The sequence below is a fragment of the Gobio gobio genome, assembly GCF_949357685.1.
Source record: "Gobio gobio genome assembly, chromosome: 7".
In the NCBI taxonomy this organism is placed as follows: Eukaryota; Metazoa; Chordata; class Actinopteri; order Cypriniformes; family Gobionidae; genus Gobio; species Gobio gobio.
The window spans coordinates 5,764,009-5,788,459 of record NC_137103.1 but is presented as its reverse complement, the minus strand read 5'-3'; the positions used below and the strand labels follow the sequence as shown (position 1 = coordinate 5,788,459).

At 35.2% G+C, this 24,451-nt stretch overlaps 1 protein-coding gene and 1 long non-coding RNA gene across 2 annotated transcripts; both read right to left on the bottom strand.

The window, feature by feature from the left end:
- Nucleotides 1–14,882: 14,882 nt before the first annotated feature.
- Nucleotides 14,883–23,918, bottom strand: ndufa4l2a (NDUFA4 mitochondrial complex associated like 2a). Its single transcript, XM_079821061.1, has 4 exons — nucleotides 23,798–23,918; nucleotides 23,303–23,388; nucleotides 22,874–22,934; nucleotides 14,883–16,005 (listed from the first exon to the last, which is right to left on the bottom strand). Exons 1-4 carry the CDS (start codon nucleotides 23,837–23,839, stop codon nucleotides 15,949–15,951), a joined length of 246 nt encoding a protein of 81 aa, XP_079677187.1. The 5' UTR covers nucleotides 23,840–23,918; the 3' UTR covers nucleotides 14,883–15,948.
- Nucleotides 17,865–21,436, bottom strand: LOC307128970. The gene is made up of 3 exons (XR_013816836.1): nucleotides 20,799–21,436; nucleotides 20,392–20,671; nucleotides 17,865–19,436 (listed from the first exon to the last, which is right to left on the bottom strand). It is a non-coding gene; the product is annotated as an uncharacterized lncRNA (long non-coding RNA).
- Nucleotides 23,919–24,451: the final 533 nt, after the last annotated feature.

Sequence of the window (24,451 nt, the reverse complement as noted above, 5' to 3'; positions counted from 1 at the left end):
ACTGTTGGGTTTCAAACCATATACCAGGTAGACCTTTCACATCTTTTGAGGACCTGATCACTGCACCTGGGCTTTCAAGAGAAGCATTTGTGAAAATGTTACAACAGCGCTCAAAACAATTTGGAAGGGTAAGACTTAGAAAGCCATTTTGTTTTCTGCAGTCTAAAGTCAAAAAAGTAAAGTCTAGTTGGCATGTCACTGTATTCAAATGTTCATAATTCCAGAGTGGTAACATTTGTGGCAACGTCTTCCAAAAAGCTTTCCTTGAATGGACATATTGTCGTCATAAAAGAGAGAAACTCTGCGGCATTGACCACTTCTCTTGCCCAGCTTGCACCCCAGATACAGTTGCTGTGTCTGCAGACAGAAACAGAAAACTATATAGATTCAGCAAAACAAAGGGGTATATTATTATTGATAACTTTACACTGTCAACATTTCTTGTGAATATTTTTTGACATTTAAGTGTTTTTTTTATTTTCTTTGTGTAGGGCAGAGGAACAATAATTTTTTGATGGAGTTTTTCTCGCCAATGACAAAGATGTAGCAACATTTGTTGATTGTGTTCGTGAGAAGACCAATCCAGTAAGATATTTGTTCAAATACTTGGAATTGTACACCGTGAATCAGAATTTAGTTTGTATTTATTTGATATGACAATGTGTTAAAGGCACATGGAAAAGGCATCTGTGGAACATCAACATGGGCTGCAGCCAGGGAGACCTCTAAGAAGACCAACACCAAATGTGATGAAGAAGGCCTAGAGGTGGCAGTTTGCAGACATATTGCTTAGAGGTCTGAACATGTTTAGGGGAGAGATATTTGCATACCCTCTGTTTTTGCAAAACGAACTGGCCACAAAAACAAACTGCAAGTTCTTCTGCACTGACATCATGTGTCGATATTGGCCCTATCTGCAAAAGGTGGCTCAAGCATTCCCAGAAATGCAAAATTTGACTCAGATGAAGCCATTTCTCTCAGTTATGCATGCAAAGGGGCACTCTACAAAATGTGAGGTAAGTGATATTTTTAAAGAACTTACCTTATTGTTAGAGAAAATACAAAGTTCAGGGATGTCAAAATGTTAGTTGTGTATGCTGTAGGTGCAGTGGGGTGGCAAAAACCAAACCGGGGCAGGTACAACCATTGGTGAAGAAGTTGTAAACAGCTTTTTGTCCCGTGTCACTCTAACAACAAAATATATGAGTAAGACTGGTAAGTGGTCCTTTGTTAAAGTTCTCATGTATTGTGCTTTGGTAGCATTATTTTTTTTTTTCCCTTCATGCATTATACTTGATGACTAACCACTAGATGAAAAGCACATTTAACTCTTTCATCATTACAGCACGAGTAGATATGATCACATTGCATGCCAGAGGATGGAATGTGCGAAAAAAAAGAAACCTGCACAAGTACTTGTCTACACGGTACTTGAAAGTAAGTAAAAAATAAAGATTTCATCAATGAAGGTTACATTTAAACTGACTGAAGTCCACTGATTGTATATACTTAGCATCTAATACTTTCAGTATTGCCGAAGGTTTGTGAAACTTTCCATTAATTATACTTTTGAGACTATCCGAAAGACGAAGGAAGTCACACTGCATGAAAAGTGGGATTTTCGACCCCGTAAACGCCTGTATACTCCTGGAAATCTCCCTAATTTTCGGCAGTTTTCGACAATTTAGAGGCAGCGAACGTCGCGTTCGTCTGTTCCACAAATTGTCGTAAACGAACCATGACGTAGGTGGACAGCCCCCCGCTGAGAGAGCCCGCGGAGGTGCAACGCCTCTAATTTGCATATGAATAGCAGCGAAACCAGAGAGTCAACGGCCAGACTTGAATTTACTCACTCACTATTGGCTGAAGCCACTACATTTAAAAAAGAAAAATCCCTCGTGATTGGTTGGCAGATCACTGCAAACCAATCATTATTGGTCCCCCTGGCTCATTATAAATGTAAACCCCAATAATAATAATAAATATATAATTTATGTTGTAATAATTTGTTTCATATTAATGTTATTGTGCTATGAAGTATTCATACCATCAAGGAATATATGGGAAAATTATACGGACCGTGCCGTTTATTCAAACAAGGGGCTTCATTTATAAGCATACAGCTGTTCATTCAAAGAAAGGGCTTCATTTATAAAACACAGCGGTTTACTCAAAGAAAGAGCTTTATTGTTAAACACACAACTATGTACAGTGCAGCAGTAATGTCTCGTAATGTAATGTAAAGTTCGTCGAGCTCCAGGCTGCGAGAGGGCGGTGGCCGCACAATCCATCCAGACACCCCGTCAACAAAGCCGTCTTCCTCGTCAGACATGAGTTCAATGGTCGCGGACTTCCAAACGTCCACCTCATCCAGCACACTCTCGCTTCCAGCAACTGTAATACAATCCATAAAGACAATAAGCAGCCTGAAAAATACTCACATTGACAAAAAACGGATCTAATATAATAAATCTTACCCTTTTTCTTCTTGATCGACTCCGAGCTAAACTTCGCAGTTTCAGGTTGTTTGTATCTGAAGCTCCGGCGTGTCGATTCATAATACGTCTTACAGGCAGCTGGAAAACAATTACATGAGACTGGTATTAATAAAAACAGTCACGGTAAAATTAAACAAGGAATGAGAAACACATTAGAAGTTATACTTACACACAATGTCGTCGTGATCAGCGGTTAAATCTGGACTCGCGGAAATCGCTCCAAGCAGATAAGAGCTCACGGTTTCGTTATGAGGCGAGGATAGTCTGTGTAAACAAAATGTGCAGTTTTAAGCTCGGATCTATTAACGCATCCATTTCCTTATACAGCTGAATAAAAGCATATTCTTTAAATCGTAACGTTACATTACCCATGCTCTGGTTCATAGCGACTGCAGTTTGCCTCAGAGTTATGAAGACGAAGACAGCCTCCTGAAAATGAGTCCAAAAAGTTTGTCGCGTCCATGCAGAGATTGAGTTGAAGACGGTGTCCTGTCATTGTTGATCACGAAAAAGGAAAGCAGCAAAAAACATAAAAAAAATAGTTTAAAGCTCGTCTTCTACGCGTCATGGCCATGACCTCGACCTCGCACCTCATTGGACTAGGGCTCTGATATGGAACGCGCCCGGGGCCAAATCTCTTTATACGAAACGCGTGACTTATGATCGTTTCAACCTTCAACACGCCCTGTTTTCCGCTTCACGCACAGTTTTATCATGTTAAGAAAAACATTTGAACGTGTTTCTTAACGCGCACATTCTGTACATGTCGAAGTGTAATATTTTTTTTTTTAAGCAGACTTACCTTTAGATGTAGCCTAGGCTACATACATATTAATATAAGATATTAATTAATTGCTTAACTGACTACTGTGCTAGAGTAAAGTAGCCTAATGTTACAATGTATATTAAGTAAATGCTTAATATTATACAATTATTATAATTTATCTATATGGGTTATTGTTTGTTTTTTAAAGTTAGGCTATATATAATTTCTAAAAGTATAGGCTAATTTACACAGCACATATTTATAACTGAAAACACACAACTTTATTCACTTTCACATAATAATGTTTTTGTAATTTGGTGTTTAGTTTGTTGTATAGTTTGTTTATACTGTTCTGTCTGTTTTGTTTCCAGGAACATCTGATGAGTGCTATAATAAAATGACTTCATTATATTTAAAATATGTTTTGATATTCATTTTATTTATATTATTAATATTTTATTTACCCATAAACGTGTCTTTAGGAAGCCATAAGTTATAGAGACAAGAATAACTTTTGCCATTTAAATGCCACATTAATTTACTGAGGACCCATACAGCCAATGATCATGTGTGAAAACACTTATACATAAATTGATCACTAAGAAATCAAAACTAAGGTTTGAGAAAGAAAGAATATGCATACAACAAAATATATTGTTTCATAGCAGCTTCAGTAACAAGTTCAAAACAAATTCTGCTGTAAACCGGCTCTAACAAGCCAAAATAGTGTCAATATTCAGCTCAAGTGACTTCAGTGTTGATTCAGTTCAGTTGATTTCAGTTCAACTGTAAATTCCTCAGTTGTGCATTGTGTAGTTAGACATATGCAAAAACAACATTTTTGGAAATAGTTAAAATAGTTTTGCACAAAGTGTTGCTTTTGCAAGAGATGTCTGATGTTTTGTGTGTAGAGTTACAAGAAATGGAGCCATATTTTCAGAAATTGTGTGTAAGCAATTAGATAAAACTGTAAACGAATCCAGTTTATTTTAGTTCAGGACTCATAGTCCAGGTGTTAGTAATCTGTGCTTAATCTTTGTTCCAGGCAACAATTTTTTAACTCACGATTAAATAGATTAAGGCCTACTTTTGGCATAATTTAAACCCTGTCCAAGAAACCACCTCTTGAAAATCTGCATTGATAATTCATAAAATGTGGTGTGAGCTCAATTTAAATGACAATTTCAGAAAAACACAATCTGACTTAACTATAAACAAACAAACTTGTACTTTTCACATTTATGATTAATAGCCATTTAAAAAATCATTCACAGTGCAGGGTGGAAAAATTAATGTTGGTATGTAAACTGTATGCTTTACTTGATTTATTTGTGTGCTTTGGTTCATTGTCTTGTTGCATCACATAACCTCTCTAAAGGTTGAAGACATGAACTGCTGTCCTGTATTTTTTTATTTTTTTTACATAACATTGGTTATTGCTAATGACATACAGAGTAATTAATCTACACTGTGAGCCCGGACAAGTTGAATCTACTTAAAAAATTGGAGCAAACTGGTTGCCCTAAAAATTTAGTAATGTGTACTAAAACGAGTACATTTAACTTAAATTTAAGTTAACATTTTAACTTAAACTTTAAACTTGTTTTAGTCAAAAAAAATTCAGAACCTAGATAAAACTCCCCCTGCTGCTACTCTGATTTGCATTTGTGTAGCTCACAGCATCTTCATTTACATGATAAAGCCTCCCCTAGAATTAAGGGGAGGGGGGGTCATGGGGGGACAACTGCCAAGCAAGGCCCACGTCAATTTACGACAATTTACGGCAGTTTTCGGTGTTGCCTGCAAATTGCCGTGCACAGTCGTAAACCTGAAGTTTCACGGCAATCTACAGTGTCACATACTGACGAAAATCCCACTTTTCATGCAGTGTCAAAGACGACATTGAGGCTATAAAGAAGAGCACGCAAAGGTCTGAAGAGGAACTGCAACAGTGGGTCACTGATGTGAGACAGTGGGCAGTTGACAGTAAGCATGTACTTGTTGCTGTCTCCTATCAATAGAAAATGATCATACATTTAAAAATGATTGAATAAGTTATTTTTCCTTGCTGGTTTGTTTTAAGACCTGACCCCTTAAGTGACATTAAGGGGCCACACCAAACAGTATTAAAAGATTAGCATGATTGGGATCTGTGTTTTTAAGTAAACTTAGGTTATGTAGCTTTCTCCTTCAAAACTTTATTATACTTATTCACTGCGGTTTACGCAGTCAGGCACATTACTAAGCGGAGGAAAAGAAACTAACCAGGATTCACTCGGTAGCTGCAAATGAAGAGGGAAGAGCCCAGCACTGAAACCCTGTCTGACAGGCAGTGTAGGAAATGTGCTGTATGGGAGACCACTTGCCCGGTGTCACTCAGGGGCAGGTTTTTGAAATTTGGCACCACACTGGTAACAGACCCTGTCGCGCCGAGGTCCCGTCCCCTAACCTGCCCAAAAGCAGGTGGTAAACAGTGCCGGTTTGGGGCGGCCTCAGTGTGGGAGGATCCCTTCGTGGGATCTTAATTTATTTACTCCAAACCAGTTGATGGAAAAACACCTGATTCGCATTTGATTACATTTTTCTCTTTTTTGCAACATTTCAAAAGTTTGCTTTACAATCACATGGAAACATGGCTATTGACTGTTAAACTTTACTGCGCTAACTGACTTCACTTCATAGTTCCCTTAGTCCTGACCTAACCTTACCAGCACATGGCTACTATTAAGAACAACTGTCCTGTTGTTGTTCTTCTTGACTGACTCCTTCCATTCGGATTTTTTATATTGAAAGTTGCATCTCTTTGCTGCAACTTTCGCTTTGTATGGCTGCAGTTGTTTGCAAAGTGGACAAGTCTTGTATGCAACACTTATTAGGGTGTTGCACCCTGGGCACATTTTTTGTGTGCTTCCTGGCATCTCTAAAATGAAGTAAAAGATGACATTAAAACCTTAATACAACATGTTTTTGTAACGTTATATCCAGTAACAACTTTTTAAAACTAGGTTGTTACTATAAAGGCAGGTACTACTTGCTTGCGGAGAAGAGTCTCGCGGCAGCCTGCGGTGGACATCCAAATGCAGTCATGTCAATCACAGTACAGATTGCCTACAGCAAATACTGATCTTTAAACCTACCCATTACTGCAACCAATGAAATTAGCAGCAGGGCGGGATTACTGGTGAAGTGGTTTGGTGGTAGGGAGGTGGGGTATTTGGGGTGGTGGTGGTTAATGCGCTTTCATCATTAACCCTATGTCTAAAAATCCTTTCAATTAGAAACCAACATACAACAAATCGGATTTCGGGGGTGACACATGGATAGGGAATCACCATATATAAATATGATATATGATAATATGATAAAAATATGATAAATATGAGGACTTCAGATGCACAAGTCCATCTGACGTTTCTTTAAAATAAGTATTTTTGTCAGGCTCCTATGTATAGGTTTCTACCATAGACTGTAAAAAAAATATGGACATAGTGTCCGTGACCACTGCATGAAAAGTGGGATTTTCGTCAGTATGTGACACTGTAGATTGCCGTGGAACTTCAGGTTTACGACTGTGCACGGCAATTTGCAGGCAACACCGAAAACTGCCGTAAATTGTCGTAAATTGACGTGGGCCTTGCTTGGCAGTTGTCCCCCCATGACCCCCCCTCCCCTTAATTCTAGGGGAGGCTTTATCATGTAAATGAAGATGCTGTGAGCTACACAAATGCAAATCAGAGTAGCAGCAGGGGGAGTTTTATCTAGGTTCTGAATTTTTTTAACTAAAACAAGTTTAAAGTTTAAGTTAAAATGTTAACTTAAATTTAAGTTAAATGTACTCGTTTTAGTTCACATTACTAAATTTTTAGGGCAACCAGTTTGCTCCAATTTTTTAAGTAGATTCAACTTGTCCGGGCTCACAGTGTAGATGATTTACTCTGTATGTCATTAGCAATAACCAATGTTATGTAAAAATAAAAAAATACAGGACAGCAGTTCATGTCTTCAACCTTTAGAGAGGTTATGTGATGCAACAAGACAATGAACCAAAGCACACAAATAAATCAAGTAAAGCATACAGTTTACATACCAACATTAATTTTTCCACCCTGCACTGTGAATGATTTTTTAAATGGCTATTAATCATAAATGTGAAAAGTACAAGTTTGTGTGTTTATAGTTAAGTCAGATTGTGTTTTTCTGTAATTGTCATTTAAATTGAGCTCACACCACATTTTATGAAATATCAATGCAGATTTTCAAGAGGTGGTTTCCTGGACAGGGTTTAAATTATGCCAAGAGTAGGCCTAATCTAGTTAATCGCGAGTTAAAAAATTGTTGCCTGGAACAAAGATTAAGCACAGATTACTAACACCTGGACTATGAGTCCTGAACTAAAATAAACTGGATTCATTTACAGTTTTATCTAATTGCTTACACACAATTTCTGAAAATACGGCTCCATTTCTTGTAACTCTACACACAAAACATCAGACATCTCTTGCAAAAGCAACACTTTGTGCAAAACTATTTTAACTCTTCCAAAAATGTTGTTTTTGCATATGTCTAACTACACACAAATATGCACAACTGAGGAATTTACAGTTGAACTGAATCAACACTGAAGTCACTTGAGCTGAATATTGACATTATTTTGGCTTGTTAGAGCCGGTTTACAGCAGAATTTGTTTTGAACTTGTTACTGAAGCTGCTATGAAACAATATATTTTGTTGTATGCATATTCTTTCTTTCTCAAACCTTAGTTTTGATTTCTAAGTGATCAATTTATGTATAAGTGTTTTCACACATGATCATTGGCTGTATGGGTCCTCAGTAAATTAATGTGGCATTTAAATGGCAAAAGTTATTCTTGTCTCTATAACTTATGGCTTCCTAAAGACACGTTTATGGGTAAATAAAATATTAATAATATAAATAAAATGAATATCAAAACATATTTTAAATATAATGAAGTCATTTTATTATAGCACTCATCAGATGTTCCTGGAAACAAAACAGACAGAACAGTATAAACAAACTATACAACAAACTAAACACCAAATTACAAAAACATTATTATGTGAAAGTGAATAAAGTTGTGTGTGTGTGTGTGTGTGTGTGTGTGTTTTCAGTTATAAATATGTGCTGTGTAAATTAGCCTATATATACTTTTAGAAATGATATTTAGCCTAACTTTAAAAAACAAACAATAACCCATATAGATAAATTATAATAATTGTATAATATTGAGCATTTACTTAATATACATTGTAACATTAGGCTACTTTACTCTAGCACAGTAGTCAGTTAAGCAATTAATTAATATCTTATATTAATATGTATGTAGCCTAGGCTACATCTAAAGGTAAGTCTGCTTTAAAAAATATATATATTACACTTCGACATGTACAGAATGTGCGCGTTAAGAAACACGTTCAAATGTGTCTTCTTAACATGTTAAAACTGTGCGTCGACTGTGTGTGTATGCCAGTTACACGACCAGAATGTGCGTGTCTACACATACAAAAGAAACACGTAAAAAATTGCTGCGTTGACGCGGAAAACAGTGCGTGTTGAAACAGTCTTAAGTCACGCGTTTCGTATAAAGAGATTTGGCCCCGGGCGCGTTCCATAGTAGAGCCGTAGTCCAATGACGTGCGAGGTCGAGGTCATGGCCATGACGCGTAGAAGACGAGCTTTAAACATTTTTTTTTTTACATTTCCTATGTGTTTTGCTGCTTTCCTTTTTCGCGATCAACTATGACAGGACACCGTCTTCAACTCAATCTCTGCATGGACGCGGCAAACTTTTTGGACTCATTTTCAGGAGGCTGTCTTCGTCTTCACAACTCTGAGGCAAACTGCAGGCGCTATGAACCACAGCATGGGTAATGTAACGTTACGATTTAAAGAATATGCTTTTATTCAGCTGTATAAGGAAATGGATGCGTTAATAGATCCGAGCTTAAAACTGCACATTTTGTTTACACAGACTATCCTCGCCTCATAACGAAGCCGTGAGCTCTTATCTACTTGGAGAGATTTCCGCGAGTCCAGATTTAACCGCTGATCATGACGAAATTGTGTGTAAGTATAACTTCTAATGTGTTTCTCATTCCTTGTTTAATTTTACCGTGACTGTTTTTATTAATACCAGTCTCATGTAATTGTTTTCCAGCTGCCTGTAAGACGTATTATGAATCGACACGCCGGAGCTTCAGATACAAACAACCTGAACTTACATCGCAGGCGGAAACTGCGAAGTTTAGCTCGGAGTCGATCAAGAAGAAAAAGGGTAAGATTTATTATATTAGATACGTTTTTTGTCAATGTGAGTATTTTTCAGGTTGCTTATTGTCTTTATGGATTGTATTACAGTAGCTGGAAGCGAGAGAGTGCTGGATGAGGTGGACGTTTGGAAGTCCGCGACCATTGAACTCATGTCTGACGAGGAAGACGGCTTTGTTGACGGGGTGTCTGGATGGATTGTGCGGCCACCGCCCTCTCGCAGCCTGGAGCTCGACGAACTTTACATTACATTACGAGACATTACTGCTGCACTGTACATAGTTGTGTGTTTAACAATAAAGCTCTTTCTTTGAATAAACGGCACGGTCCGTATAATTTTCCCATATATTCCTTGATGGTATGAAAACTTCATAGCATAATAACATTAATATAAAACAAATTATTACAACATAAATTATATATTTATTATTATTATTGGGGTTTACATTTATAATGAGCCAGGGGGACCAATAATGATTGGTTTGCAGTGATCTGCCAACCAATCACGAGGGATTTTTCTTTTTTAAATGTAGTGGCTTCAGCCAATGGTGAGTGAGTAAATTCAAGTCTGGCCGTTGACTCTCTGGTTTCGCTGCTATTCATATGCAAATTAGATGCGTGGCACCTCCGCGCGGTCTCTCAGCAGGGGGCTCTCCACCTACGTCATGGTTCGTTTACGACAATTTGTGGCACAGACGAACGCGACGTTTGCTGCCTCTAAATTGTCGAAAATTGCCGAAAATTAGGGAGATTTCCGGGAGTATACAGACGTTTACGGGGTCGAAAATCCCACTTTTCATGCAGTGGTTGTTTAGGCGCTGTACCACAAATAGCCACCGGGTGTCATTGAAATTCCATTGAGTTTTTTAATGCAATCTCCTGTAACAAATGTATTTTTGTCCAAATATCACAAAACAGCTGGCAAATATAGAACCGTGAGACTCAGACCTTTCCGACGAAATGTGTTTTGTCAAGATTAGAAAAGGTTTTTTATTATAAAGTTTTTAAAATAAATGTTGTAATATGAAACATGATGACGCCCACTAGGGGAGGAGCCGATAGAAGAATTTAGAATACCGCTTCCATGGTAACGCAAAATCCGATTTGAAAACGTTTTTTACAGGATGAATCTTGAGTTTGTAATCTTTCGAATGATATATAGTTTGTCAACATTAGATCAGGCTAAATATCGGATATAATTGTTTTAAACATGCAGTGGCAAATGGGCCCACCCGTGGGCCAGTGACAGTTAAGTATAATGATTATCTAATTTGAGATTTGTAGTTGTTTTGGGTTTTCTCAACCCCAAGTATTTATTTAAAGTGCTTTCTCTTTTTTTATTGTGTATAAAGTTTGGCGAGAAGGTGGAGGTACGAATCTGCCGATGCGGACATCAGTGTGATGTTTCCAGTATCAGCGGGGATTTCAGGATTTCACCTTTAATGTTTCTGATAATGTGAATAACACAGACTGACCGGTCACAGTGATATTTAGTTTTTTTTCCCTTTGTTTTATGTGTTTTCTCACCTGAAACAAGGATTTCCCTGTGAACTAATGTGATTATACAAGGAATAAAATTCCTCTGTGAAAATGAAATGCTTTGACATTTCTCTGTCTTTATGTAAATGGTGGGTTTTAAATTGCTATCCTGGGTTATTAAAATTTAGGCAGTTTTAGAAAACTGTCTGGCGACCGAAGTTTTGTTAAATCTGTTAGTTAAGGGCTGCCACTACCATTACAAGTTTATACAAAGAATATGTTACATCCTGCTTAAATGTCACCGTTTGTTTGTACAAAATGTTCATAATATCTTATTTTCAAGAAAAGTGTCTGTTCTTATTTATTGTTCTATTTATTTAGCTTTACTATTGAGAGAATAAGTTTGCAGCAATGCAAAGATGTTATTTAATTTAGTAAAAAATACTTTAATTTGAAAACACTGCATTGCTAGTTGTTAATATTTCAGCATTATCAGTAATCTGTGTGTGCAGTTCCCTTGATAACAAAGTAAGTTGACTCATGATAGCATCTGTATATTATATTGCAATCTTTACCTCAATAATCGCAATATGACATTTTCCCCAAATTGTGCAGCTCTACTAGCAACTGAGGAAATTCAGGATGTTTTAATGCCTCTACTTATTTTATTATAGCACTTATCACCTCTGTAAATGTACATTACAAGTGTGCAAGTGTTTTGTAAAGCTGACCTAAACCCTTATATTGAGAAAACATGATAATATCTGCTGAATGCTTCTATAAAAAGTAATACAAAAATACTAAGTTTGAAACTCATCTGTTTTCTTCAATTACTTGTCTTTTTTCATTGTACTTTAAAACGTATCAATGTATGCATACCTGTGTGTCACATGCATTTATCTTAGTTATTATATTCTGAAAAGCTTCACGTGTGCTCCTCGTGCTTTTTATGCACAGAATGCAGTCCTACACTTGCTCTTTCATGTCATTTAAACTCATAAACTTCTACTATATACGCTGTAAACAGTGAAACATTATGCATTTAATTATTTCACACCCTCATACCTGAAAAGAGGAAGAATATTACGAACAGAAAAACTCCAGCAATGTTTTTCCCTCAGCGAACTCTGACTGAGGAAACCCCGCGAGAGCTCCCCCTAGTGTATCATCAGGCAAAATCAATCAATCACCAACATCACCTTGACTAATAGATCACAGATCGACAAGAAAATGCATCAATGCAGCAGCAGTGGGATCATGATATTAAATCATCTGTTCATGACACAAAATATAATGGGTTTGGAAAGAAAGAAAGAAGGGGGAAAGGAAGGAACAATAAGTCATAATAAGCAGACTGAAGATTGGAAACTGCAAGCTAAACAAAAACACAGACAGACTATGTGATGAATGCCAGGAGGAAAAAAAGTAAGCACATCTAATAATGCAAGAAATTTATACAAGAAAGGCAAGAGTTGAACAATCAGATATGGGAAATGTATAGTAGAATGAGGGATAAAGACACCACGGGTCAGAGAAAGAGAAGAATGGTGGCTGTTGTTCAGTGAAGAATCATTCGTTTAGGATTGGTTGTGAAAGTGAATGATATTCTAGGGAAACTTTAAATGATTATTTTACAATAACTTCCACCCTGGTGTATCCAAACAGTCAATGTTTGTGATGATTTTCTTAAATCATATTTTTTCTATCCATATTATTAATTTGTGATTTGTTCCATATTAATTTGATCTATTCAGATATGAATTATATATTACAGTATTAACTCATTTTTGTTTAATGTAATCTGTTTGATTGATATTCATAATTCTCCAAGAATATGTATGTTGTACTCACATGTTCATATGTATTAATATATAGTGATGACGATTTCAAAACACGGCCTCATGAAGCTTTGAAGCGTTATGAATCAGTGAGTCGAATCATGATTCGGATCGCGTATCAAACCGCCAAACTGCAGAAATTTGGCGATTCAAACTGCTGAATCGACTCACTGATTCATAACGCTTCGAAGCTTCATGAGGCCGTGTTTTGAAATCGTCATCACTATACAAGTCGTTATTTAGGGGTTTTTTGCGCACAAAAACTATTCTCGCCAATTCATAAAGTTATTGTAGAGCCGCTGTAGTGAGATGGACTTTGTATCGACGTCTTTAGTGCCTTTTAAGGGTCTTGAGAGTGAACCGTGCATTGTGCCAATGGAGGCCTTTCAGAGCCATCAGATTTACACTAAAATATCTTCATTTGTGTCTGAATATGAACGGAGGTCTTAAGGGTGTCGAACGACATGAGGGTGAGTAATTAATGACAGAATTTTCATTTTTGGGTGAACTAACCCTTTAATCTGTTTTAAATATTAATTTACTTCATACATTTTTGTGTATCGCTTTATTGTATTTAAATGTTTGGGTCTTTTTGTTATAAGAAAGTTATTAAACCTATTATAGTATGACAACACTTTTTTTTACAACTTATTTCAATATTGTGATAATACCGTGATAAAAACTCCAGCAATGAATTGCAAAATGAAAATTTGATACCGCCATGTGTGGAGCACTTTTATGATGGATAGATGCTCTTTTATTATGGATAGATGCACTTTTATGATGGACAGATGCTCTTTTATTATGGATAGATGCACTTTTATGATGGACAGATGCTCTTTTATGATGGATGGATGCACTTTTATGATGGATAGATGCACTTTTATGATGGATGGATGCACTTTTATGATGGACAGATGCTCTTTTATTATGGATAGATGCACTTTTATGATGGACAGATGCTCTTTTATGATGGATGGATGCACTTTTATGATGGACAGATGCTCTTTTATTATGGATAGATGCACTTTTATGATGGACAGATGCTCTTTTATGATGGATGGATGCACTTTTATGATGGATAGATGCACTTTTATGATGGATGGATGCACTTTTATGATGGACAGATGCTCTTTTATTATGGATAGATGCACTTTTATGATGGACAGATGCTCTTTTATGATGGATGGATGCACTTTTATGATGGATAGATGCACTTTTATGATGGATGGATGCACTTTTATGATGGACAGATGCACTTTTATGATGGATGGATGCACTTTTATGATTGATAGATGCACTTTTATGATGGATAGATGCACTTTTATGATGGATAGATGCTGATAGATGCATTTGCATGATTGATAGATGCACTTTTATGATTGATAGATGCTGATAGATGCATTTGTATGATTGATAGATGCACTTTTATGATGGATAGATGCACTTTTATGATGGATAGATGCACTTTTATGATGGATAGATGCTGATAGATGCATTTGTATGATTGATAGATGCACTTTTATGATTGATAGATGCACTTTTATGATAGATAGATGCACTTTTATGATGGATAGATGCACTTTTATGATTGATAGATGCACTTTTATGATGATAGATGCACTTTTATGATGGATAGATGCTGATAGATGCATTTTTATGATTGATAGATGCACTTTTATGATGATAGATGCACTTTTATGATGGATAGATGCTCATTTTTGGGCTTCAAAACATTCACTGCCACTATAAAGCTTGGAAGAGCCAGGACATTTTTTATATAATTCAGATTGTATTTGTCTGAAAGAAGAATGTCAGATACACCTAGGATACCTCGAGGGAGAGTAATGACTTGAAGGTGAGTAAATAAACTAATTGTTTATAGCGAAGGCGTTCAGTTCTTTTTTCAGGAAAGGCAGCACAGTAATGTGAATTTGGTTTTGCAATCTGATGAAACTTAACGAAATATACAGTTTGTGCATTTATAAAAAGTCACTGGACAGAGGTAGTTTTTTGCAGCAGTGCTCTTTATTCATTCTGCACAAACCACAGAATATATATTTCCCAAACTACATGAAAATGTAGAGGAAATACAAACACTGAACTCTATGAAAACCAGCAATGTGAAACTGAATACATTTCCTCTCACAGTGTGTGAAATTATGACTATTTTTGTGTATCTTTTTTACCCCCAAAAATGTTTAAAATTTTATTTGGCTCAACCTTTAGCTCAAGTCATCACAGTGTTTCTCAATTCTTCTATTATATTTTGTCTTCACATTACTGTGATTTAAAATCTTTTTACACATTAGTTTATTTGCTCATCACTAAATTATTATCATCAATACTGTGCACACTGTGACATGAGTTCAGTCAGTTCAGGGAAAGAGACACCGGAAAACAAACAAAATCCTCAGTTCATTCCCAGTTGATGGGATTGTTGTCAGTAGCTGAGGACACAAGGCATGCATCTTTCTACGTGTTCTTTGCAAATCTCTGGGGGTCTGAAGAGTAAACACTGGAAGTCTAATGGCCGCCTATTTCCTGTGTTTGTATGATGGTCGGACGGCGGTGATGATGATGAAAATGAAGACTGTAATAAGTGCAGATGGAAAGATAGCGAGAGAGAGAGAGAGATAAACATGTCTATAGAGTATCATTGTGTCACTCAGATCTGCTTTCCCAAATAATCCAAGGGCAGGCCTGAGGGAGCTCCATCTCCTTCCCATGAGCCTCTGCTGTTCAGGTTCTGTGTACAGAAGGACAAACATCTGCTCGTCTTCCTTTCGCCCTTTCTCATGCTCACTAGAGAGAGGTCATGTTATCTCTGCGATTTTAGGGATTTCTGTCAAGCTTAATGTCTAAAGTAACACCAGTCAGTCGATTTTTCAGCTCTTTATCTCATGATCATTAGATGTTCTGTCAGAGAGTTTTGTGAATATATAAAAGTGTAATTTTTTTTTTTAAACGAGTCTTCATTGCAAATATTGTCCCACCCAAACGTTTTATTTTCCTCATTAGTAATTATTGTTTGTATGCATTAGTGAGGCACAAGAGCATCTCATGGTGAAGTTGACGCTCTCAGAAGTCTGGTCCTTCCTTCTTCAGGTTTTTGTAGTCTGTGTTAATGGCCACAAACTAAAGATGGGGAAAAGAAAACATGCATTGATTGTATGGCAGGTTGAGACATACAGTCATGTTACATTGAGCAGTTTAACCTTATCTTTATTACTATGCCTATTTTCTGTGCAAGTTTCTAGGCTTCAGTTACATCTGACAGAAAGAATGACGCTTGCTTCACATCACAGTATTTAGACTAGCAGGGCCACAAAATGCTCCTCTCTAGAGTTAATTTTTCTAGCTGACTAACGAGTTTATGGACACTGGATGGTTTTTCTGAGGAAAATGTGACATTACATGACATTGTTTACAAGCCGTTTTACCTACATCTTTCTGCGGTTGAATTGAAACACTGACTGAGCTATTCTTTGTGACATGATATGGATTTCAGTAAGTTGTCTTGTATCTTTTAACACACTTTCAGAAGCTCATTCATGTTTATTTTGCGCTGTTACTTGTATAAGGCAGAAGAGAAGATTTTTATTTCGTAAAAAAAAATAGACGTAATTTGAAATCTGAGACTTTGTTTCATATCAATTGTAATAAAGCACAAAGATTATTGCGATTTATTGGATGGGAGGCGTGCTACAATGTTTATTTCATTCATAACTGAAAACTTTTAAGAATCGATATTGTTTTGTATAAGTGAGAATCGATTAAAATCGAGAAATCAATATTTTTTTACCTAGCCCTAATATTTACACTCAGTGAAATAGCATACTAAATTGATATATTCTATTTACACCATATAAAATAAGCAGTTATTTGCAATATGTGTAAATAGTAATTACATGTAATTTATACTTTATTTTGACAGATACATACTATTTTCACCTCAGTATTGTTGTACATTAACAGGATGCAATAATAACAGAGTGTAAAGATTATATTTATTAAAATTATTAAATGGATTATGCCTTAATGGGAAAAAAAGCCATCCCTACACCGACCCCTAACCCTACCCAATAAATGATTTTATTATTATTGAACATTTCATTAGGCACTTTATTTCCACATTTAGAACATTTTCTTAATGTTTATTGAAAGTAAATGCATATCTGGTGTGATTTGTGATGAGAAAAGAGAGAAGAACAAACTCTGCACAAGGCGGATTCAAACCCATTCAATCGCGTTAAAATGAAGATCCATTAGCCATACACTTTACTGATGGCGCTACTGAAGATGATTAAATATTAGCGCTTTTTTAAATCTTGTTTGGCCCAACCAGGCATTGTTAGGAAGTGAAGTGTGAATAGCACTTGCCAACAAGGCACACTATTTGCACTTGGTGTGAATAGACACTCCGTAAAAAGAAATAAGCTATTTAATATTTAGTTTTCTCTCCCCTACTGTGCCGAACCGTCAGTTGTGTGTACCGTTACACCCCTAATATACATATATATATATTACACCAAATGCACGGTCAAGTATCTGACCGGCATATTCAAGTTTAAAAGTTCAGACAAATAAGAAGGTGCCAGACCATTTAAGGATTTAAAAACACTAATAAACAAACTTAAAAACTCACTGGAAAACAATTAAAGAGTCATTAAAATGGGAGTAATATGTTCTTGTTTACGAACTCTGGCTGCAGCGTTATGAACCATTTGAAGACTTGACATTGAGGACTGAGATATTCCAACATATATGGAATTACAATAACCCAGATAAGACGAAGGTATGTATAACTCTTTCACGATCTTAAAGGATAACTTTACTCTAGACAGAAGTTTTAACTTAAATAAAATGAGCTTGACTTAATTACTGTATTAATGTGTTGGTCAAACTTCGAGGAATCAAAATAACTAATAAATAATTCCGATTTTTCCACAGCCGGTTTGATATAGGAATTCAAATTTCCAGTTTTTTTTTTCTTTACCTACAGTTCAATTAAATTGTATTTTTATAGCGCTTTTATGAGACATTGGAGTGTTAAATCGTGTCTCTGGGCAGGTAGGACTTTATTTCCCACACAGGCATGTCAGCCCTACTGACCAACGTTTAGATCTGATTTGAACTTTTGATTTTGTGCTGAAGGAGTGAGAGCCATGACCTACAGCGCAGTCAGCCCGGCTCACATCAGATGAACTGCCTGAACTTTCCCTACAGCTCTCTCTCTCTCTCATCAGGGAAAAGAGATCCACAGGAAATACCAAACACACTGTTCTACACTGATGAAGACACGGGTTGAGTGATGAATCTTTCTCAAAATACACATCCAGATAAAACACAATCATTCTTTAGAAATCATGTGTCTCTTCCTGTGCTTCTCTTTCTATATTTAATAACTCGCACATCTATCAGCTGCACAGTAACCCACAATGCAACTGTGAGCAAATAAGCAATTCGAAGGCAGCTATAAAATAGCTCAACTTCTGTTTCACGAGTTCACACTTACATCAAATTAAATGGAGTAAAGATTATGTGTATTTGGTGTGCTGTCCGGGGGAGGAATTTTGTCCCGAACCCAGAGTATACCCCCCGTGATAGAGTCTAGAACTAGACTGTATTATATTATGGGTTGTGTTGACGTCTCATAAGAGTTTATTAAAGTCAAAGTGAGGAGATGGGGTGGTGGAGGGATGCTAGGATAAAAACTGCCAACGAAAGAAGGTAAATCTGCTGTTTATATACAGCTCTTATCATAGATTAAATTGATTAGCTTAATGTGTTCCACTCGTGTTTAATTATCTGAACGTGCTCCACCCGAAATTTGTTAATAAAACATAACTTTTCAGACAAAAACAACCGTAGCTAGACATTTCATTACATTTCAAACTAAAACCTAAGGAAGCTTGTTTCCAGAGAATAAAAAAATAAAAAAGGTAATTGTGTAGCTTAGAAATCTAGACGCACCCTAGTGGCAGAACATTTATTTTTCCGCGAGTGTAGTCTAGCTACTCTCGGTAGACCTCAGAGCTGGAAAAACCAAACTCTGGTCAGGCCAATCACAGCGTGTGTAGAGTCGGTGGGCGGGCTTAACATAATGACGGCAGAGTTGCGGAGGTTCTGCGTGCTACTCGTAAACAAAGCTGACGAACAGCTGTCTTTTGAATCGGCTTTGGCCGCGACTCTGGAAGACTTTGAGTTAAGCTTTTCTTTGAGAAAAGAACAAAGAACGGCACTGAAGTCATTCTTAAGAAAAGAAGATATGTTCAAAGTTTTGCCGACCGGATACGGCGAAAGTCTATCAACTAACGTTAGCTCGGCTTCACCTTCTTCTTCGCTCTGATTGGTTGTGGCGCTCATGGCGCTATCCAATTGCGTGCAGAGGGAATTTGAAAGACAACCGTTTACCCCGCCCCTCGGATTGAGCCCTGCCAATGGTGAGTTTCCAGACCCAACATCTTGATGTGGCTCTGGCTTGTCAGGCTAGCAATTCTGACTATTAGTCTCTCAATTCTGACTTTATATCTCACAATTCTGACTTTATATCACTCAATTCTGATCTCTCAATTCTGACTATATCACTCAATTCTGACTTTATATCTCTAAATTCTGACTTTATATCTCTCAATTCTGACTTTATATCACTCAATTCTGACTTTATATCTCTAAATTCTGACTTTATATCACTCAATTCTGACTTTATATCACTCAATTCTGACTTTATATCACTCAATTCTGACTTTATATCACTCAATTCTGACTTTATATCTCTCAATTCTGACATTATATCACTCAATTCTGACTTTATATCTCTAAATTCTGACTTTATATCACTCAATTCTGACTTTATATCTCTCAATTCTGACATTATATCACTCAATTCTGACTTTATATCTCACAATTCTGACTTTAAATCTCTAAATTTTGACTTTATATCTCTCAATTCTGACTATATCACTCAATTCTGACTTTATATCTCTCAATTCTGACTTTATATCACTCAATTCTGACTTTATATCTCAAAATTCTGACTTTATATCTCACAATTCTGACTTTATATCACTCAATTCTGACTTTATATCTCTCAATTCTGACATTATATCACTCAATTCTGACTTTATATCTCTAAATTCTGACTTTATATCACTCAATTCTGACTTTATATCTCTCAATTCTGACATTATATCACTCAATTCTGACTTTATATCTCTAAATTCTGACTTTATATCTCTTAATTTTGACTTTATATCTCTCAATTCTGACTTTAAATCTCTAAATTTTGACTTTATATCTCTCAATTCTGACTTTATATCACTCAATTCTGACTTTATATCACTCAATTCTGACTTTATATCTCTCAATTCTGACATTATATCACTCAATTCTGACTTTATATCTCTAAATTCTGACTTTATATCACTCAATTCTGACTTTATATCTCTCAATTCTGACATTATATCACTCAATTCTGACTTTATATCTCACAATTCTGACTTTAAATCTCTAAATTTTGACTTTATATCTCTCAATTCTGACTATATCACTCAATTCTGACTTTATATCTCTCAATTCTGACTTTATATCACTCAATTCTGACTTTATATCTCAAAATTCTGACTTTATATCTCACAATTCTGACTTTATATCACTCAATTCTGACTTTATATCTCTCAATTCTGACATTATATCACTCAATTCTGACTTTATATCTCTAAATTCTGACTTTATATCACTCAATTCTGACTTTATATCTCTCAATTCTGACATTATATCACTCAATTCTGACTTTATATCTCTAAATTCTGACTTTATATCTCTTAATTCTGACTTTATATCACTCAATTCTGACTTTATATCACTCAATTCTGACTTTATATCTCACAATTCTGACTTTATATCTCTCAATTCTGACTTTATATCACTCAATTCTGACTTTATATCTCGCAATTCTGACTTTATATCTCTCAATTCTGACATTATATCACTCAATTCTGACTTTATATCTCTCAATTATGACTTTATATCTCTCAATTATGACTTTATATCTCTCAATTCTGACTTTATATCACTCAATTCTGACTTTATATCTCTCAATTCTGACTTTATATCTCTAAATTCTGACTTTATATCTCTTAATTCTGACTTTATATCACTCAATTCTGACTTTATATCACTCAATTCTGACTTTATATCACTCAATTCTGACTTTATATCTCTAAATTCTGACTTTATATCTCTAAATTCTGACTTTATATCTCTCAATTTTGACTTTATATCTTTAAATTTAGATTTTATATCTCTCAATTCTGACTTTATATCTCTAAATTCTGACTTTATATCTCTCAATTCTGACTTTATATCACTCAATTCTGACTTTATATCTCTAAATTCTGACTTTATATCTCTCAATATTGACTTTATATCACTCAATTTTGACTTTATATCTTTAAATTTAGATTTTATATCTCTCAATTCTGACTTTATATCACTCAATTCTGACTTTATATATCTCTCAATTCTGACTTTATATCTCTAAATTCTGACTTTATATCTCTTAATTCTGACTTTATATCACTCAATTCTGACTTTATATCACTCAATTCTGACTATATCTCGCAATTCTGACTTTATATCTCGCAATTCTGACTTTATATCTCTCAATTCTGACATTATATCACTCAATTCTGACTTTATATCTCTTAATTCTGACTTTATATCTCGCAATTCTGACTTTATATCTCTCAATTCTGACATTATATCACTCAATTCTGACTTTATATCTCTCAATTCTGACATTATATCACTCAATTCTGACTTTATATCTCTAAATTCTGACTTTATATCTCTCAATATTGACTTTATATCTCTCAATTCTGACTTTATATCACTCAATTCTGACTTTATATCTCTCAATATTGACTTTATATCTCTCAATTCTGACTTTATATCACTCAATTCTGACTTTATATCTCTCAAATCTGACTATACATCTCTCAATTCTGACTTTATATCTCACAATTCTGACTTTATATCACTCAATTCTGATCTCTCAATTCTGACTATATCACTCAATTCTGACTTTATATCTCTAAATTCTGACTTTATATCTCTCAATTCTGACTTTATATCACTCAATTCTGACTTTATATCTCTAAATTCTGACTTTATATCACTCAATTCTGACTTTATATCACTCAATTCTGACTTTATATCACTCAATTCTGACTTTATATCACTCAATTCTGACTTTATATCTCTCAATTCTGACATTATATCACTCAATTCTGACTTTATATCTCTAAATTCTGACTTTATATCACTCAATTCTGACTTTATATCTCTCAATTCTGACATTATATCACTCAATTCTGACTTTATATCTCTAAATTCTGACTTTAAATCTCTCAATTCTGACTTTATATCACTCAATTCTGACTTTATATCTCAAAATTCTGACTTTATATCTCACAATTCTGACTTTATATCTCTCAATTCTGACTATATCACTCAATTCTGACTTTATATCTCTCAATTCTGACTTTATATCTCTCAATTCTGACTTTATATCACTCAATTCTGACTTTATATCTCAAAATTCTGACTTTATATCTCACAATTCTGACTTTATATCACTCAATTCTGACTTTATATCTCTCAATTCTGACATTATATCACTCAATTCTGACTTTATATCTCTAAATTCTGACTTTATATCACTCAATTCTGACTTTATATCTCTCAATTCTGACTTTATATCTCTTAATTTTGACTTTATATCTCTCAATTCTGACTTTAAATCTCTAAATTTTGACTTTATATCTCTCAATTCTGACTTTATATCACTCAATTCTGACTTTATATATCACAATTCTGACTTTATATCTCTCAATTCTGACTTTATATCACTCAATTCTGACTTTATACATATACATATATATATATATATATATATATATATATATATATGTATATGTATAAACACAATGATGACACACACCTTGTACTGGTAGCTGGGACTGAGCTGATTCCAGGGTTCAGGGTTGCTGCTTTTGTTCCAACTGTCAAGAGCCAAAAGATAAAGAAATATTTCAAACAAGACAGACTTTCTTAAGTACTTGCCAGATGTAAAACTATAATAATAATGCCAGGTGTAAAAAATAAATTAAGGTTTAATGAATATAATTATTAAAATTAAATCTAGCATTACTAGAAATGATGCTCTGGTGATAAAATACCTTATTTTGCATATCACACATGTATTACATGCTATAGCCATTTTATGGGGTTTTATGGTAATAGGGTCAATTTAATTATCTAAAAATGCCCAACCAATTTTCCCATGTCTAAAAAAATCAGTTCAACAAGTATTTAAATGCCATTTGCTTTACCCATTAATGTATTTTAATGCATTTAATAATTTCCTTACGTGACATGAGGTCCTCTGGCAAGACGAAACAAATAAAGGAACGCTCCACCCATGCCCAGACAGATGAAGAAGAACTGAGGGACGAGCTGTGAAAGATGGAAAAGTGTGGAAATAAAAGGTACAGTGCCATCAGATTAGATCTAATGTTGAAATGTTTGAAGAGCATTCACAGTAGATGAGTGTACTGATTCTACATTGTTACTCCATAGCAGTTTTTTCAATGGCTCAGAAGTCATTAATGCCAAAACATGTAATTGGTATTTCATTGTTACAATGTTCTATGCACTGTCATTGTTTATTCCTACAGTGCATACAACATTTTATACATTTTTCAGATTTTTCTTGACACTTCAGGATGTATTTAAGCATTACTTTAGCAACCTTATCAAACGAGCCGATTATGTTTTATTTCCTTATTAATTCTTGTTATTAGAGAGAAGAACTAATTGTATTTGAAAACTGGTAGAAAGCGAAGTAGAAATGTAAAATACTCACTCCAGGATGTTTCTTGACCTGATCTCTGAGTTTCTGCAGCATCTTTACTGGAGAATAAGAGCAGAAGTGTGTGAGAGTGTGTGTGTGACCGAGTGTGTGTGTCTGTGTTACAGCTGCTAAGAAAGGGAGGGAGGGAGGAATGGGAGTTTGTTTGAAGAGGGAGAGATTGAGAGATGAGAAAGACAAGAGAGAGATATGTTTTTAAAAATGTAGGCTATTGCTTTAAATATAAAAAAAATTACAAAGAACACTATAAAATTGAAATACAGTTTAAAAAAAAAACCATAGGCCTATATTGCACATTTTCAAGGTTTACAATAAACCTCGGAACAGTTTTATTTATTTCTTACAGGTTTGCATAGAGTTTAGTGTTTATTTTAAGTAAAATGATGAATACAGAATCTTGTTCTTATTCCCGCAACATTTTACATTTGTATTGCCAAAGAAATTGCAGCGTTGCCGTGCAACATAAATTAAGAAAATAAGTTTTCCTTTTCTCTATCTTGGACATGCTGGGTTTCTCTATCTCCCTCGCTGATGTTCACTGGGTCTCTCTCAAAATGAAACGTTTCAGGGAAGAAACACTTCATATTCTATTGTATATAATAATACTGTACATGCCGCTGTCATCCACACCAATTACAAAAAACAACT

Excerpts from the sequence above, each read along its gene's own strand:
- ndufa4l2a (XM_079821061.1), bottom strand. The coding sequence starts at position 23,839 with ATGCTGCAGAAACTCAGAGATCAGGTCAAGAAACATCCTGGA. Across the intron at positions 23,389-23,797 it reads AGGTCAAGAAACATCCTGGA|CTCGTCCCTCAGTTCTTCTT; the intron begins GTGAGTATTTTA and ends CATCTTTCACAG. Across the intron at positions 22,935-23,302 it reads GCCAGAGGACCTCATGTCAC|TTGGAACAAAAGCAGCAACC; the intron begins GTAAGGAAATTA and ends GGCTCTTGACAG.